Source organism: Rana temporaria, chromosome 2, assembly GCF_905171775.1.
Source record: "Rana temporaria chromosome 2, aRanTem1.1, whole genome shotgun sequence".
Lineage (NCBI taxonomy): Eukaryota > Metazoa > Chordata > Amphibia > Anura > Ranidae > Rana > Rana temporaria.
Window position 1 is genome coordinate 348871103 of NC_053490.1, and position 19513 is coordinate 348890615.

General features: G+C 46.1%; 1 protein-coding gene across 5 annotated transcripts in view; it reads left to right on the forward strand.

Moving 5' to 3' along the window:
• Positions 1 to 19513, forward strand: part of PLEKHA6 (pleckstrin homology domain containing A6) — a 1721986-nt gene that overhangs the window by 223367 nt on the left and 1479106 nt on the right. For all 5 annotated transcript variants that reach the window (XM_040339539.1, XM_040339538.1, XM_040339541.1 and 2 more), the window contains exon 2: positions 10360 to 10468. In XM_040339539.1, coding sequence (XP_040195473.1) covers positions 10367 to 10468 — 102 coding nt within the window. In that variant the 5' untranslated portion in view covers positions 10360 to 10366. The remainder of the gene's footprint in view (positions 1 to 10359; positions 10469 to 19513) is intronic.

Below are 19513 nucleotides of genomic sequence, written 5' to 3' on the forward strand. Positions count from 1 at the left end.
TCACCTATTTGAATACCCTGTATATCTGGGTTTTGGTGGATTTTATTTAGTAATGGTTCTAGAGATAGTACATAGAGTAACGGGGACAGGGGGCATCCCTGCCGCGTTCCATTAGTAATTGGGAATGTCTTAGAGAAAATCCCGTTTACTCTCACCGCAGCACGTGGGTCTGTATATACGCTTCCAATCCATCTCATCATGTTCTCCCCCAGGCCCACGTGCCGCAGCACAGAGAACAGGTACCTCCATCCCACTCTATCAAAAGCCTTCTCGGCATCAGTATTTAGGAACACGGCAGGGATATCCCCCGCTATAGCTCCTTGGACCAAGTTAAGGGCCCTTATCGTACCGTCTCTTGCCTCTCTCGTGGGGACAAATCCTACCTGATCCATGTCTATCAGCTCGGGAAGCCACACCTGTAACCGACTCGCCAGAATCTTCGTAAACAGTTTTAGGTCAGAATTCAACAACGAGATCGGCCTATAACTGCCGCACTCCGCCGGGTCCTTCCCCTCCTTGGGGATCACTGTAATATGGGCTAGTAAAGCCTCCGGCGGAAATGCAGCAGTCCGGCCCATCTCGTTAAACACCCCCGCCATCCTACTTCCCAGCACTGATACAAATTCTTTATAATATCTCATTGTGTAGCCATCTGGTCCCGGAGCTTTCCCCTCTTTCATAGATTTTAACGTTACTTCTAGTTCCTTGACTGAGATTGTGGTGTCCAGACTGGCCTGGGCAATTGATGAAAGCCTGGTCAGGTCAATTGTTGAGTGGTATTCATCTATCTCTGATTGGGCTACTGATGTCTGGGGCAAATTATACAGATTAGAATAATATTTCCCAAATTCCTCCGCTATTTCTTTTGGGTACTTTTTTAATTGCCCCTCCTTCCCCTTAATCTGTGGGATATACGTTAGTTGGTTCTTCTCTTTCAATTTCCCAGCTAATAGTTTACTGCACTTGTCCCCAAATTCATAGTTTATTTTCTTTCCCCTTTGTATCTTTGCTTTGGCCTTGTACCGTAAAGTCTCTGAAATCTGCCTCCTCAGATGACTCAATTCTCTGCCTGTTTGTGGGGACTGTATTCGTTTATGCTGAAGTTCCAGTTTCTGGATTTCTGCTAATAGATTTTTTACCTGTTGCTCACGTTTCTTTTTTATTTTCGATCCGTGTCTAATCAACACTCCCCTGATTACCACCTTGTGGGCCTCCCAAATCATCCCTGGGTTACTCCCAGGTATATCGTTCAATTTGAAGTATTCTGCGATTTCCCGAGCCACATCCTCCCTCACCTCTTCATTCTGTAGAAGGCTCTCATTTAATCGCCACCTCCTATCCTGAGTCATCACGTTATGCTACCTATAGATACCTCTGTCACAGATGAGATCAAGTAATGGGGAATCATGAATATATCAATCCTGGAATATATCTGGTGTGGATTGGAGTAGAAAGTGTAGTCTCTCTCCTCTCCATGCATCACCCTCCATACATCTACCAGCTGAGCTTCATATAACTTCTCCAAGACACCCCGTCTGACCCCTTCCGGGGCAGACGACGTCCCCCCGGAGCAGTCAATCTTCAGGCTCAAGGGTATATTAAAGTCCCCTCCCAGTATTATTTTACCTTCCGCAACTGCCATCAGCTTCTTAATAGCCTTCCTCAGAAACACATCCTGTTGTTTATTTGGTAAATACACCGTCGCCAGGGTCACCTTAATCCCCCTTATCGTCCCCTTTAAATAGAGGTATCTCCCTTTTGTGTCTTGATATTTATTTTCTAGTATTTTCTAGTATCCAGGGGACCTTATTGGATACCAGAATGGAGACCCCCTTTGATTTTGCCTCTTGGTTTTCCGCATGGTAAGTAAATGGGTAGTGCCTACTCTGCAGCATCGGGAGCCCACCCGACCTGAAATGCGTTTCCTGGATATAAACTATATCAGTTGCCATGCGCCACATATCGCTTAGCAACATCCTGCGTTTTTCGGGGTTGTTGAGACCCCTAGCATTTAGGGTGGTTATTTTTATCCCCTCCATCTACCGAATAGATGGGAAGAGATGGGATATGTACAAAACAACAACAAAAAAGAAAAAAAAAAGAAAAAGGATTTTGGGGTGTAGACCCTGTTCCCACTAGCTCACACTACTCTCGCTGCTTTCCCTCCCCCTCCTCCCCAACTACCCTCCCCCCTTCTATGTCTCACTCAGAGAGCGTCCCCACTTTTGACCCCCGTCCCAAATTGGTCAGTGGGGAAAATCCTAATCCTGGGGCTGACCCAATTCCGGCAGAGCACTCTGTCCGGTTCTTCCAGATAAGATATAATGTAAGTGAAAAAAAAAATACATAACGATTCCCCAGAAGAGCAAAAGAGAAAAAATAAAAAAATAAATAAGGCTATATGTTCCAGCCTACCCCTCCCCCCTCCCCCTCCGTTTTATTGGTTCCCTATGGATTCCTCTCGATCTCCTTCCCATCCTGATTCTTCGCCTCCCCTCATCCACTCCCCCTGTTTTTGTTACCTTACTGCCCCTCTCCCCCCTGTTGCCTTACCCCAGTCCTTCCCCCCCCACCTCCCCTCCACCCATCCTTATCACATTAGTCTCCTTTATTTCCCATTTCATTCATAATACATTCTACTTTCTTAACCTCCCCCCCCCCCCCCCACCCCTCCGCCTCGTGACACCCCCCCTCCTTGCCCGCTTATCTTTAAACATTATACTACATATTATTCTATGCTCTTATGCTTCTATACTCTTTAAATATTCCAGGGGGTGTGAGAGAGTAGCCGAGGACCCCCCCGCCCCTCCCCCTCCACCCCCCCCACTCCCCAGTGCTAAGTGACAAGTGACGTCTTTATATTCATGGTATTAACGTGCTTATATTACTTCTATTACCCTAGTCTGGCCATTAGGGTCTGTTATATTGTGCTCTTGCCCTCTCCGGAAAAAAAAAGGGAGGGGCAGAAAAAAAAAAGGAGGAACAAATAATAAAAAAAAACAGAAAACTTAAGTGACAATCAGATCTTATGATCTTGAAATTCTGTGACCATATCCGTGTCTCACTCTTGTGTTGTGTATCAATTGTGGTGTTACATTTACCATGTACTTATACATATATATACCTATTTGCCCATTATTCAATTCAATTATTCAATTCAAAGAATATATAAAAAGAAAAAACAAAAAACAGAAAAGAAAACAATCCCCACTAAAATGTGAACATCGAGCAAGTCATAAGTCCGCATAACCAAATGTTTAAAAAATATAATTACTCGTGGGCAAGGGTTACCCATTTCCGAAGTGGTAAGGGGCACGGGGGAGCACTCGAGGGGCAGCGGGGCTGGGGGCAAACACCTGGGTGCTGGGAGCACTCGATCTACTTCAAAATAATCATCCAACATAATCTTACGTACGTCATCCCCAAAAAGGGGATAAAAAAAGAAAAAAGAAAAGAAAAGGGGGGAAAAAGGGCCAAGAAAAAAAATTGTATGGAGGGATAGAGGAAGAAAAAAAAAAAAAAAAAAGAGGGGGTGTCCACCCCTCTTCCTTAGCGTTAATTCAAGACAAAGAACCATGGACATTGTCCCAACCCTCATTCATCTGCTAATTCCTCTGTTAGTCATGGGCACAGTCCTACTATAAGATGTAGGGTAACCATCTCCTATGAAGTGGCCACTAAGTTCTCTTGACCCCTTTCTAGCCTCTCAGGCCTCCTTGTTCCTGTCAAGTTCACTATTGACATGTTCCGACTTGGTAGTTGCTGCAGTCAATTTGGGACTCCTATCGCTTCCATCTCCATAAATTTAAACATCTCGGGTAGCTCCCTAGGCTGTTGCAAATTAAATGTCTGTGTGTTCCTCTTAATTATAACTGCTATGGGATATCCCCATCGATAAGTCCCACCTGCTTGTTTAATTTTATCTAGTACCAGGCGTAACATAGCCCTTCTTTGGAGGGTAGCACGGGAGAGGTCGGGCAGTATCTGAATCCGGGACCCTTCATATACCATTCCTCCTGCTTCCCATGCCTTATGGCTCACCAGTTCTTTATGTGAAAAATGAAAAAAGCAGCCAATCACATCTCTTGGTCTGTTTGGGTTTGATGATGGGGGGCCCAGTGCTCTATGTAGCCGCTCGAATTCCAAGGGGTGGGTGAGGGATGTTCCCACCAGGTCCGGTCCTGGATCTTAAGACCCTCAACAACTTTGTGAAAGCTCAAGGGTTCAGGGTGGCAGCTTTTCGCTCTGTGGTCGCTGCACTCCATCCGGGGGTTGTTTCTACCATCCTTGGACTTCAAGGACGCATTTATTGCAGTCCCCATATGCGTCAGACATCAGAGGTTCTTGCGGTTTGCAGGCTGGGATGAGCACTACAAAATGGTAGCTCTCTCTTTTGGCATGGCGTCAGCACCAGGAGTCTTTTACAAGGTGCTCACCCCGATCCTAGCCTTGCTACGGCAGCAAGGGGCTATTTAGTTGATCTCTGTCTGAGAGCAGCTTCCACCTCAGAATTAAGGCTGGATGTGGAGATCACCAGTCAGACTCTTCGGGAGTTTGGTTGGGTACTGAACCTCCAGAAGTTGGTGTTGGTGCCGGCTCAACACCTGGAATACCTGGGCTTGATTCTAGACTCCTCGGAGGCAAGAGTTTTTTCTCCCTTCGCAAGTTGCAGACTCTTCAGGCTGGTCACTGCACTTTTGCATGCGGGTTCTGGGTTTCATGGTGGCCACCTTCCAGGCGGTACCGTGTGTTTAAATTCCACACTCAAATCTTGCAAACGGAGATCCTGTTAACATGGGACACATTTCCATTGTCCCTGGATTGTAAATCTGGGTTAGCCGGCTAGTCAAGGATCCCTGATCCAGTGGTTGAGGCCTCCGGCCCTTCTGTCCGGAAAGTTGTTTCCTTTTCACTGGACGGTAATCACAACAAACGCCAGCCTGACCGGTTGGGAGGGAGTTTGGGCGTACAGTCAACACGGGGTCGCTGGATGCGGGAAGAATCCCGCCTGCTGATCTGGGTCCCTTCGGGCGATCAGGCGGTGCCCCTCCACATGATCTCCGAGGCTGCGGGAACGTTCAGTCGGGATCCAGTTGGACAACACCACGACGGTGGCATGTGTCATCCATTGAGGAGGAACAAGTCGATTGACTGCAGCATACTGTCGCTCACACCCTGTGGTGGGCAGAGCGGAATGTGCTGGCTCTATCTCCCGCAGACAGTCTGGGTCTAGGACACTGGCAGACTGACTCCCTGAGTCGTCTGATGCTGGTTCATGGTCTATGGTCGCTACATCGGCTGTGTTTCGACTCCTTTCCGGAGACGGGGATCGCCAGATTTGGATCTCCTGGCTTCTTGACTAAATCTGAAGTTTTGAGGTTTGTGGCTGGGTCCAAAGATCCCTGGACGGACTAGTCAGATGCGTTGGTGGTCCTGTGGGGACAGTATCGGCCACGTTGGGCCTTCCTCCTGTAAATACTCTTCCTCGCCTGCTCACAGAGTAGAGGACGAGGGGATTCCGAGAATTTTAATTTGCTCCAGATTGGCTCTGGCGTCCCTGGTACTCCGCCTTAGAAGACTGGTGGCGGATGTTCCTTGGCGTCTGTCAATGTGAGAGGACCTTATAGCGCAAGGTCATACTTTTCTTCCTGCTTACAGTCCCTGGACTTCATGTCTTGACTGTCGGATACTGTGTGACCGAGGCCTGTCGGTTTTGGTGATTTCCATTATGCTGAGTGCACGGCAGTCATCTTTTTGGAAGATTACCATCGCACATGGAGGACCTACATCTCTATGGTGGAGATTGAGAGGTGTTTACGTACATATTCGTTTTCCAGGATCCTGCTGTCTTTACAGCGTGAAGTGGATAAAAGACTTACTTTTGCTCCATTAAGGAGCAGATATCAGCTTTGGCTGTTTTTCTTTAGCGACCCTTGGAGGGCTCATTCACTGAAGAGTACGTTTGTCCAAGGGTTTCGATATGTGGCACCTCCATTTCAGTCACTGCTGCTTTCATGGGATTGTATCTGGTACCCTTGGTGTTTCAGTAACCACCATTTGGAAACATTAGAGAGATTTCCCGGTTGACACTTTCTTGAAAAGTAGCTTTTCGGGTGGCTTTTGCCTCTACAAGAGGTTTTTGGAGTTGGCGGCCTTGTCTGGCAAGTCTTCCTACTTTCTCCTCCACAAAGGATAAGGTGGTGCTGCGCCCGCAGCCTTTGTTTCTTCCTAAGGTTTTTTTCCCTGACCTGCATGGTTGCACAAACTGTAGGGTCCACTATCCATACAATGCACCCGGCATCTCAGCCAGTCAGGAGGGCAGAGACCCGGAGGAGCCCCAGCTCTAGTACACATCGCTGGATCGAAATCTGGCTCGGGCTTAGGTATTATGGGGCTGAGGGGGCTGCTGCACACTGAAGGTTTTTTTACCTTCATGCATAGACTGCATGAAGGTAAAAAACCTTCAGCCTTTACTTTAATGACATGATGTGTTGCAGTTGCAGAGAATTGTCAGAAAATTGTCTTGTGCTCAAAATAGCTTTTCTGTTTCTTGGATGATTGTAAAAAGTTTTTTTTAGGGTCTATATGTGAGAAGTGTGTTTTTTACAACTCATTGGTAATAAAGATTATATTTTTACACCTGTTTCCATGACAACCATCTAATTTCCCCTCACTTAATTGAGAATTTCTCTCACTTTCTACTGTGTCTGTGGAAAAGGAAGTAAAGGGCAATCTTAATGGGACGAAAACTGAAAAAAATAATTAAAACATTATTGCCTTACAAATGCTTTAAACATATTTGAAACAACTTGTAAATGCCACTACCTTCATGCAAATGAGATGATCTAGAAAAACGCCAGTATATTACAATATTTAAAGATAATATACAGAAATGACAAGGCCTTTTGTCTTCTGTGTAAAAAGGCATACAAAATGGATTGCAGTACAGAAATCAATTTACATGTTAAGATCTCTCTGCCTTCTTCCCTTTTTTGTTTCATAGTCAGAATGAATGTCTTCTCATACTTCTGCACACAGTGACTGGATAGATCCTGCAGGAAAGTGGACTGCCTGGGTGAGTTTAACCACTTAATGCCCGCCGCACGACTATGTACGTCCACAGAATGGCACGTACAGGCATATGGGCATACATGTACGTCCATGCCTTCTAGCGGGTCGGGGGTCCGATCGGGACCCCCCCGCTACGTGCGGCAGTCGGTAAGTGGTCGGGAGCGATCCGGGATGAGGGGGCGGCTGTTCGTTTTTGTCCGCCCCCTCGCGATCGCTCCCCAGCCAATCCGCTTCCTTGGATGAACTGTAAACACAGGCAAGGAGGAAGTGATGTCACCTCTCCTCCCGCCGGTATTTTCGTCCAGCGTAGGAGAGGAGACATCACACAGTGAGTAGCACAAGCACTACACTGACACACAGAGACATAGGCACACAAATCCCCCCCCAGTCACCCCCCGATCACCCCCCCCCCAGCCCCCTGTCACAGTGTCACTAAATAGCAGTGATCATTTATTTACTGATCACTGCATTTAGTGTCAGTGTGACAGGCAGTTAGTGTCAGGCAGTTAGTGTTAGGTCCAGGGTAGCCCCCTACCCCCCCAATAAAGGTTTTAACCCCTTGATCACCCCCTAGTTAACCCTTTCACCCCCCTTTTGCCAGCGTCACTAAGCGATCATTTTTCTGATCGCTGTATTAGTGTCACTGGTGAAGCTAGGTGAAAGGGTTAACTCTAGGGGCAATCAGGGGTTGAAACCTTTATTAGGTACCCCCATACATTTTCTAATAAAGGTTTTAACCACTGATTGCCCCTAAAGTTAACCCTTTCACCCCCTATTGCCAGCGTCACTAAGCGATCGGTTTTCTGATCGCTGTATTAGTGTCGCTAGTGCCGCTAGATAGCTAGTTATTTTTTGAGGTTCGCCCGCCAGGTTTTTATAGCGTTGGGTACCCCCATACATTTTCTAATAAAGGTTTTAACCCCTGATTGCCCCTAGAGTTAAACCTTTCACCCCCTATTGCCAGCGTCACTAAGCTATCATTTTTCTGATCGCTGTATTAGTGTTGCTGGTGCCGCTAGGTAATTAGTTATTTTTTGAGGTTCGTCGCCATGTTTTTATAGCGTTAGAAAATGTATGGGGTTACCTAACGCTATAAAAACATGGCGGCGAACCTCAAAAAATAACTAGCTACCTAGCGGCACCAGCGACACTAATACAGCGATCAGAAAAACGATTGCTTAGTGACGTTGGCAATAGGGGGTGAAAGGGTTAACTCTAGGAGCAATCAGGGGTTAAAACCTTTATTAGGTACCCCCATACATTTTCTAATAAAGGTTTTAACCCCTGATTGCCCCTAGAGTCAACCCTTTCACCCCCTATTGCCAGCGTCACTAAGCGATCGTTTTTCTGATCGCTGTATTAGTGTCGCTAGTGCCGCTAGGTAGCTAGTTATTTTTTGAGGTTCGCCCGCCAGGTTTTTATAGCCCTCATACATTTTCTAATAAAGGTTTTAACCCCTGATTGCCCCTAGAGTTAACCCTTTCACCCCTATTGCCAGCGTCACTAAGCGATCGTTTTTCTGATCGCTGTATTAGTGTTGCTGGTGCCGCTAGGTAGCCTGTTAGTGCCAGTAACGCTTACACCCACGCGCAAAGCATACACCCCCCATATGTGGAATTACACCCCAAAATACATTCTGCTGCTTCTCCTGAGTATGGGAATACCACATGTGTGAGACTTTTTGGGAGCCTAGCCGCGTACGGGACCCCAAAAACCAATCACCGCCTTCAGGCTTTCTAGGGGGGGGGGGGCATAAAATGCCAAAATAGGACAAAATACCCCAAATGACCCCATTTTGGAAAGTAGACACCCCAAGCTATTTGCTGAGAGGCATGTCAAGTCCATGAAATATTTAATTTTTTGACACAAGTTGCGGGAATATGACAAACTGATTTTTTTTTGCACAAAGTTGTCACTAAATGATATATTTCTCACACATGCCATGGTTATATGTGGAATTGCACCCCAACAATTGCACATTCTGCTGCTTCTCCTGAGTACGAGGACAAAAAAACAATCACCATCTTCAAGATTTCTAAGGACATACATTTTTGATTTCACTCACACAAATCTTGAAGGCGGTGATTGGTTTTCGGGGTCCTGTACGCGGCTAGGCTCCCAAAAAGTCCCACACATGTGGTATCCCCGTACTCAGGAGAAGCAGCAGAATGTATTTTGGGGTGCAATTCCACATATAACCATGGCATGTGTGAGAAATATATCATTTAGTGACAACGTTTTGTAAAAAAAAATATTTAATTTTTTTGGTCATTATTCAATCACTTGGAGCAAAAAAATGTAATATTCCATGGACTCAACATGCCTCTCAGCAAATAGCTTGGGGTGTCTTCTTTCCAAAATGGGGTCATTTGAGGGGGTTGTGTGCCATCTTGGCATTTTATGGCCTTCAAAACTGTAATAGGTAGGAGTGAAAATCAAAAATGTATGCCCTTAGAAATCTTGAAGGCGGTGCTTGGTTTTTGGGGTCCCATACGGGGCTAGGCTCCCAAAAAGTCCCACACATCTGGTATCCCCGTACTCAAAAAGCAGCAGAATGTATTTTGGGGTGCAATTCCACATATAACCATGGCAAGTGTGAGAAATATATCATTTAGTGACAACTTTTTGTTAATTTTTTTTTTTTTTTTTTTATCATTATATAATCACTTGGGACAAAAAAAATATTCAATGGACTCAACATGCCTCTCAGCAGTTTCCTTGGGGTGTCTACTTTCCAAAATGGGGTCATTTGGGGGGGGGGGGTTGTACTGCCCTGCCATTTTAGCACCTCAAGAAATGAGATCGGCAGTCAGAAAATAAAAGCTGTGTAAATTCCAGAAAATGTACCCTAGTTTGTAGACGCTATAACTTTTGCGAAAACCCAATAAATATACGCTTATTGCGATTTTTTTTTTACTAAAGACATGTGGCTGAATAAATTTTGGCCTAAATGTTTGACTTAAATTTAGTTTATTCGATATTTTTTACTTTTTGTTATAAGAAAAATCATTTTTTTTCAAAATTTACGGTCTTTTTCCGTGTATATGGCAATCAAATACCATCAAAAGAAAGCTCTATTTGTGGGAAGAAAAGGACGCATTTTGTTTCGGTACAGCATTGCATGACCGCGCAATTACCAGTTAAAGCAGCGCAGTGCCAAACTGTAAAAACACCTCTGGGCATTAATCTGCATATTGGTCCGGGGCTTAAGTGGTTAATATTCCATTTTTTTTTTAAATATGGTAGTTTATGCTGCTATGTAATCCCTGTATTTCCTTTTTTAACCAGATCTGAGATGAGTGCTGAGACAGGTAGAATGCGGACCACTAATCTATCTAGCGAGAACTCCACATACAACATGGTCTCTGATGCACTTCCAGATGGTCCTGGCATTAGGGTAAGCTTTGTTTATATATTGTGTAAATCATTACGAAAAGTTATTGCTGATGCTTTGCTATAATACTATTAGAATACCATCTTTGATGCTCTCTATGTATTCTCAAGCTGGCCACACAATGCTCAAATTTCCACCGATTGCTTCTGAGTGGCTGGCCTTGCCAACACTATTTCAAAACAAAACAGTTGAGGATTAGTTGGCTCAGTGGAACCCCTCTGCAAAATGTACCTTGAGCATCTGCATTTTGAGGAAGAATCACTGTTTGGTTCCTTCTTGTATAAATACATTTAGGTGATCACAGATTTTTTGCCTTGAAAGTACAGTGCCTTGAAAAAGTATTCATACCCCTTGAAATTTTCCACAATTTGTCATGTTGCAGCCAAAAACTTAAATGTATTTTATGTGATAGACCAACACAAAATGGCACATAATTGTGAAGTGGAAGGAAAATGATGCATGGTTTTCAAAATCTTTTACAAATGAATATCTGAAAAGTGTGGCGTGTGTATTCAGCCCCCATTCACTCTGATACTAACTAAAATCTAGTGGAACCAATTGACTTCAGAAGTCATTTGAAGTCTGTACTTTACTTCAAATGTTTTTTTTATTGGATTTTTTAGATATATAACAAAGCAGTACATCAACATTTTGGTTCGATAATGTCATCATAAACAGATAAAAGTCTTATATAAGCAAACAAAATACATTACCAGTATCTTTTTATGATTTTATGACTTGTTCTTAAAGCGGTTCTCCACCCTAAAGTGGAGTCCCGCTGATCGGAACCCTCCCCCCCTCCGGTGTCACATTTGACACCTTTCAGGGGGGTGCAGATACCTGTCTAAAGACAGGTATTTGCACCCACTTCCGGCCCGGCATTCACGGGCAAAAGACGGGCATTCCGTCACATCCCGTCGCCCCCCCGTTGTGTGCTGGGAACACTCGGCTCCCAGCACACAGCGGGAGCCAATCGGCGGGCACGGCGCGACTCGCGCATGCGCCGTAGGGAACCGGGCAGTGAAGCCGCAGCGCTTCACTTCCTGGTTCCCTCAGCGTGGATGGCGGGGGGAGCAGCAGAGTGACGAGCGATCGCTCGTCATCTGCTGCGATCGGCACTGGACTCCAGGACAGGTAAGTGTCCTAATATTAAAAGTCAGCAGCTGCAGTATTTGTAGCTGCTGGCTTTTAATATATTTTTCCCATGGCACATCCGCTTTAACTCAATACAACTAACAGTGTATTATTCTTTAATAATGTAATCCTTGTTTACCCCAAAAGGAAAACTCTGTTGCTAAACATTAGGAAAGGAGGAAAGTAAGGAAAAAAAAGAAAAAGAGGAAGTTGCTGTCATATAAGTTCTATGTCTTATGCCTTGTACACACGATCGGTTCATCCGATGAAAACGGACTGATGGATTTTTTCATCAGATATCCGATGAAGCTGACTTTCATCAGTCGTACCTACACACCATTGGTTAAAAAAACGATCGTGTCAGAAAGCGGTGACGTAAAACACGACGTGCTGAGAAAAATGAAGTTCAATGCTTCCAAGCATGCGTCGATTTGATTCTGAGCATGCATGGATTTTTAACTGATGGACGTGCCCACAGACGATCGTTTTTTTCTATCGGTATTTTAACCACTTAACCCCCGGACCATATTGCTGGTCAAAGACCAGAGCACTTTTTGCGATTCAGCACTGCGTCGCTTTAACTGACAATTGCGACGTGGCTCCCAAACAAAATTGGCGTCCTTTTTTTTCCCACAAATAGAGCTTTCTTTTGGTGGTATTTGATCACCCCTGCGGTTTTTAACGCTATAAACAAAAATAGAGCGACAATTTTGAAAAAAAAAATTTCTTTATCGTACATCACGGGACACACAGAAGAGTAGTAATTACTATGTGGGTTATAGAGTCTACCTTCAGGTGATGGACACTGGCACGCCCTTAAGGCAGGAAGTTCCCTCCATTATATAACCCCTCCCATACTGGGAGTACCTCAGTTTTTTCACCAGTGTCTAAGGTGTTGGTCACGATGAACATGTGCTCCAAGGAGCTCCACTGGAGGGATCCATATTGAATGTAAAAAGCCTCCATAAAATCCGGATCCATCCAAAGTGCTTCTGAGCCAAAGTGGACGGTACCCGGGCCCCGGTTGAGAAGAACGGGGTTTGGCCTGTAATGCTCCTCTTTGAGGGCTGGATCCTGGTTATTCAGTACTTTGGTCAATTTCCTAATACCAAAAGTTTACTGACAGGGTGCGATATGGGTCCAGGGGTGTGGTGTTCCTGTCCATGGACCCCGGTCCCTGAAGGTCTGCAGACTCTGCTCTCCGCGATGAGCGAAGATTGGACTGTCTGTGTGTGCAGAGTCCTGCGGCGTTGTATCAGGTAAGTGAAGGTGCTTCAGGACTTGGTCCTGAAAGTATTCTTCTTTTTTTGAGCCACAATGCTTGCCTAAGCTGTCTGTCTGTGCCTCTCCTATCATTGTCCTGAATGCTGTGGGGAAGAGGGGTGTCTATGCTCAGTCAGATAGTCCCTCCTGTGCAGGTTTAGCAGAGTAAGGTTGTCCAAAAGTTTTGGCCACAGATTGTCTTACCTGGTCCTCACATGGTAGCTGCGGTAGCTCCAACCTCGTGCACGGGCGCGCCTGCGTCTCGTGCGCGCGTGACATAGTATGTGTCATAGGCGCACGTGCGTGCACAATTGCAATCATTTATCCGTTGCATCAGTGCGCACGTGTGTGCGCGACGTGCATGGGGCTGTAGATGCGCATGTGGGATGTGTGCGCGCGCACATGCACGCAAGGGGTCCATCTCAGCTGTTTGCTATGAGACTAGAGATTGCAGGACAGAGCAGGTCAGGTGACTTGCACCTAGTCCATAAAAGCTCAAGTCCACCTCGCCCATCCTGGCTGACGGTGGACACAGAGAATACTTGTGCACAAGTTTTCAGTATTATTACTGGTTGTTGGACAGTGACACTTGCTTAAGGCGCATAGTGGGCTCTGCACCTTGCCGACCATCAAATAGCAGCGTCAGTGGTTGCAACTGTTGTGAGTACCTCGGCTTTATTATGGCTAAAGGTTCAGGGACTAGAAGCACAAAGAAATCTAAGGGATCGCCATCAGGCTCGGAGGATCTCGGGCATGCTCCTGCGGCTATTTCCTTTCCTGATAAATTGGAGGAGGCCCAGGGTGAACCATCAGGGCTGTCAGGTGCCTCATCTGCCCTTGTCCCGCTTGCTCCAGTTTTTGTGACACAGGAGGCTCTGGCCTCAGCTATGGGTGGTCTGGAGCAGAGATTAGCGACCTTGATTGCATCCTCTCTCTCAAGAGAAAAACGCACAAGGTCCCCCTCTCCCTCTGCAGAGTTCCTCAGCGCGGAACAACTATCCTCAGAAGAGGTTGATTTACCCTCTGGGGATCAGTCAGAGGGTCATTCAGAGGTCTTGGACTCTGAGGATTCCACCCTGGGGGAACCATTTTCGGCATCTCAGTCCAAAAAATTGTTGGTCCAGTCCCTCACGGAGATGGTCCGTTCGGCCTTCAAGTTGCCCCTTTCAGAGCCAACATCGAGTTCAGTCTCCCCTTTAGGCTCTTTAAAAGCTCCTCAAACTAACTATTCCTTCCCAGTTCATCCCCTACTGGAAGGCCTTATCTACAAGGATTGGGAACATCCGGATAGATTTTTTCTTCCTCCTAAATTTTTTGGGGTTTTATACCCCATGGAGGAACAGTTCACTAAGAAGTGGGGTATCCCCACAGTGGACACAGCTGTGTCCTGCGTAAAGAAGACCTTGACCTGTCCGGTGGACAACGTTCAAGTGTTTAAAGACCCGACAGACAAGAGATTAGAGACACTGTTAAAAACCTTGTTTGCTATAGCTAGAGGGGTAACTCAGCCTGCAGTAGCAGCTATTGGTATTTGCCAAGCCTTAAAGGACCAGTTTAAAGGGATCTTGAAGGATATCCCGGCTCAACAGGCTCAGGAATTGGCTGACTTTCCCAGAGCATTATGCTTTGCCATAGATGCTATCAAGGACTCCATACAACAGTCCTCCCGTCTCACTCTCTCTTTAGTTCATATGCGCAGATTACTCTGGTTAAAGAACTGGTCGGCTGAAACCCCATGTAAAAAATTACTGTCAGGGTTTCCCTTTCATGGAGAGCGTTTATATGGGGAAGATCTGGATGCTTACATTCAGAATTTCCAGTGGCAAGAGAACACTGTTACCAGTGAAGAAAAGGTTTAGGGGTCCTCCCTCCTTTAAAAAATCTTCCTCTCCTATCCCTAGTACCTCCGCTACCAGGCAGTTCCGACGGCCTCCCGGACGGTTTAATGCGGGTGGGAAGCCGCAGGGCCAGCCTCAGGCTTCCAAAAAGCCTTGGAGCCGTAAGCCGGCCAAGCCAGCGTCTAAGTCGGCATTATGAAGGTTCACCCCCACTCAGCCGGGTGGGGGGACGACTTCAGCTGTTTGTGGAGGCTTGGCAAGGGAGGATCCAAGACAATTGGGTCCTCTCTACGGTTTCCGAGGGCTACAAGCTGGAGTTGAGCGAATTTCCTCCACCTCGCTTCTTGGCCTCAAACGTCCTGAAAGACCCAGAAAAAAGAAGGTCCCTAGCATTGGCCTTGGATCATCTATTATCCCAAGGGGTAATCAGAGAGCTGCCACTGGAAGAACAAGGTTTGGGTTTTATTCAAATCTTTTCACCGTCCCCAAACCAAACGGAGATGTAAGACCCATTCTGGACCTCAAGGCCTTAAACAAATTCCTAAAGGTCCAATCTTTCCGGATGTAATCGATACGGTCGGTGGTTGCCTCCTTACAAGGAGGGGAACTTCTGGCGTCCATCGATATAAAAGACGCATACTTACACATTCCTCAACCATCAGAAGCTGTTACGCTTCACGGTAAATCAGCGCCACTTTAAATTTGTGGCCTTACCTTTTTGGTCTGGCCACCGCACCTCGTGTATTCACAAAAGTACTGGCCTCACTGTTAGCCTATCTAAGATCTCAAGGCATATCTATAGTAGCTATCTAGACGATCTGTTGTTGGTAGACCATTCAGTTGCCGATCTAAACTCAGCAGTGCACAGAACCGTGAAATTCCTGGAATCCATGGGTTGGGTTCTCAACCTGGACAAGTCGGCCTTGGTGCCTGTGCAAAGGCTCGAGTATTTGGGTCTACTCGTAGACACAGAGCAAAGAAAGATCTTTTTGCCCCAGAGAAAGTTCGATGCTTTAAGGGAACTAGTTCAGCTAGTCAAGTGAGTAAGTGAGTGAGTGAGTGAAAAACTTATATAGCACTACACATGCAAACTAAATCGCCTCTGGGCGCTTGTTTGACCAGTTCTCCTTTGGACCTTAAAAGAGATGGGTTTTGATCTTTCTCCTAAAGGCCAAGTGGTTCTCCTCCAACCGAATGGAGGTTGGTAAAGTGTTCCAAAGTCGAGGGCCTTGGACAGCAAATCTTCTTTCTCCTTTGGACTTGTATCTGGTTTTAGGGATTTGGAGTAGATTTTGGTCAGAGGATCGCAGAGTGTGACTGGGGTTGTATGCGTTTAGTTTTTCGCATAGATAGTTGGGTGCCTTACCCAAGATACATTTATGCGTCAGACAGAGTGCTTTGAAGGTGATTCTGTCTTTCTGAGAAGCCAGTGAAGGCTTCTCAGTGAGGGGAGATAGATTCCCAAGGTTTTTTTCCCGTCACAAGCCGCGCGGCCGTATTCTGAACGATCTGCAGGCGCGTGATTTGGTACTTTGGGAGTCCGAGGTAAATGGCATTTACATAGTCAAGTCTGGAGTTAACAATTGTTCCCACCACGACTGCTATGTCTTCTTTGTGGATAAATGGAATAAGTCTACGTAGTAGGCGTAGCAGATGATGGGAACTGCTGGCTACTGACCCTATTTGTGCATCCATTGTCATGTAGGTGTCAAAGATGACTCCGAGACTTTTGACTTTGGTGCTAGGGGTGATGATTTTTCCCAGAATGGGACGGGGTATCCAGGGTGTTTCCGATTGATTCTTTCGATTGGCGTGAAACAGGAGTTCTGTTTTCGATCCGTTGAGTTTAAGATAACTCTTTGACATCCAGTTCTCTATAAAAGAGAGACATTTCTCTAGACCGAGATGATGATCCCTTTTGTTGCAGATGCGAAAGTATAATTGTGTGTCATCCGCATAAGAGTGGTAGAGCAGCTTTTTGCTGCTGATGATTTCAAAAAGAGGGCGAAGATAGATGTTAAACAGCACCGGCGACAGAGGGGATCCTTGGGGGACACCACATGCCAAGGCGTCAGCCCTCCATTCGCCTTTGTATGCGGCTACTGGGGAAAATGGTAGCCTCTTTCGAGGCCGTCCCATTCGCTCAGTTCCACTCAAGGGGACTTCAACACGCCATTCTATCCTCTTGGAACAAAAAGGTTCAAGCCTTGGACCTACCTATGTCCCTCTCCCGGACAGTCCGGCAGAGCCTTTGCTGGTGGCTGGTTCCCCAGAACCTACTAAGAGGGAAGTCCTTTGTTCCCATCTCTTGGCAGGTGGTGACCACAGATGCCAGTCTTCTGGGCTGGGGTGCAGTCCTGGAGGGCCTGTCTCTCCAAGGAAAATGGCCAATCACGAGAGGTCTCTACCCATCAACCTGTTAGAGATTCGGGCAGTTCATCTAGCCCTGTCAGCTTGGACGGACAGGTTGAAGGGTCTCCCAGTCAGGATTCAGTCCGACAATGCCACGGCTGTGGCATACATAAATCACCAGGGGGCACAAAGAGTCGTGCAGCCCAAAGAGAGGTGGATCGAATCCTGATCTGGGCGGAAAAGTATGTCCCCTGCATGTCTGCGGTTTTTATTCCGGGGATAGACAATTGGCAGGCAGACTATCTAAGCCGCCAACAGTTGCTCCCAGGGGATTGGACTCTTCACCCCGACATCTTCCAGGGCATTTGTCAGAGGTGGGGAACACCAGATGTGGATCTCTTTGCATCGAGGTTCAATGCAAGGGTGGGCAACTTTCTGTCCCGGACAAGGGATCCACTCGCTCGCGGCGCGGATGCGCTGGTGTTTCCATGGGACCAATTCTCCCTAATGTATGCGTTTCCTCCGCTGCAATTATTACCCCGCCTCCTTCGCAGGATAAAGTCGGAAGTGAAACCAGTGATTCTGGTCGCTCCGGCGTGGCCCAGAAGGGCCTGGTATGCGGAAATTGTAAGGATGTCCGTGGGGCATCCATGGACCCTTCCGCTTCATCCAGACCTACTGTCTCAGGGACCAATATTCCACCCTTCCTTACCGTCTCTAAATTTAACGGTTTGGCTGTTGAGTACCATATCCTAAAAAGGAGGGGTCTCTCTAACTCAGAAGTGTCTACTTTAATTAATGCCAGAAAGCCAGCATCCAGGCTTATTTATTACAGAGTTTGGAAATCTTATGTGGCCTGGTGCGAAACCAGGGGGTGGCATCCCCGGAGGTATCTCATTGGCAGAATTCTAGATTTTCTGCAGATGGGGGCAGACATGAAGTTGGCCCTAAGCACCATTAAGGGCCATATCTCGGCCTTATCGATTTTGTTTCAAAGGCCACTGGCTACACATTCTCTGGTCAAAACCTTTTTACAAGGTGTGATCCGGATTAATCCTCCAGTCAAGACCCCCTTGTGTCCGTGGGATCTGAATCTGGTCCTTTCTGTCTTGCAGAAGCAACCTTTTGAGCCTTTGGCTCTCATTCCATTGGTCCTTCTGACCAGGAAGGTGTTTTTTTTGATAGCCATAACCTCTGCTAGGAGGGTATCGGAGTTGGCGACCTCATCATGTAAGGAACCATATCTTATTCTCCATAAGGACAGAGTGGTCCTACGGCCTCACCCGGCTTTCCTTCCTAAGGTTGTTTCTAACTTTCATTTGAATCAAGATCTAGTTCTCCCTTCTTTTTTCTCAGAACCTAGTTCTGCAAGGGAGAAGTCATTGCATACGCTAGACGTACTAAGAGCAGTTAAGATCTATCTTAGGGCTATTGCTCAGGTCCGAAAAACTGACATTTTGTTTATCCTGCCAGAAGGTCCCAGATGTGGACAGGCAGCGTCGAAGTCCACTATCTCCAAATGGATTCGACAGGTCATTACTCAAGCCTATGGCTTGAGGGGAAAGGTTCCCCCGTTTAAGGTTAAAGCACATTCCACTAGAGCAGTGGGTACTTCCTGGGCAGTGCATCATCAAGCCTCCATGGCTCAGGTCTGCAAGGCCGCGACGTGGTCGTCTGTCCATACTTTCACAAAATGTTACCAATTGGACATAAGGAAAAATGAGGAAAGCACCTTTGGGCGCAGTGTGTTGCAGGCTGCAGTTTGATTCCTCACGTCTGATGGCGCCCGGCTTAATTTTTGGGGTCTCCCTCCCCTCATTAGCTTTGCTTTGGGACGTCCCACATAGTAATTACTATGCTTCTCTGTGTCCCGTGATGTACGATAAAGAAAATAGGATTTTTATTACAGCTTACCTGTAAAATCCTTTTCTTGGAGTACATCACGGGACACAGAGCTCCCGCCCCTCTTTATGGGGAATTTGGAACACTTATTGCTTGCTACAAAACTGAGCTACTCCCGGTATGGGAGGGGTTATATAGGGGAGGGAAACCAGGAAAATACCGCACTAGGAAAAATACTAAATTAACATAAGCTGCAACAACTAAGTGTTATACACACAAAAATAGTACAAAGAAAAAAGATGAAGTTGCGCTGTGAATTATAACAAAACTAAACTAACACAGTGAATATAGGGACCATATATGAATAAAGTAGCCCTTATTGCAAAGGCAATAAGTGAATCAAAAAATAAAATAAAAATCAAGTTGTGAAACAAAGTTCAATGTGGAACACAGTTCAAAACAGAAATATGAAAGCCAAAAATATCTTAAAGTTATTGTGGCACAAAGTAGTGAAGTCCCAGATCTTGCGTGATAAGTGATGAAAACAATCCTGATGATAAGAAGTCCAATGTTTAAATAAAGTTGAATAACCACCACCACAGAAACACCTAAAAAAATG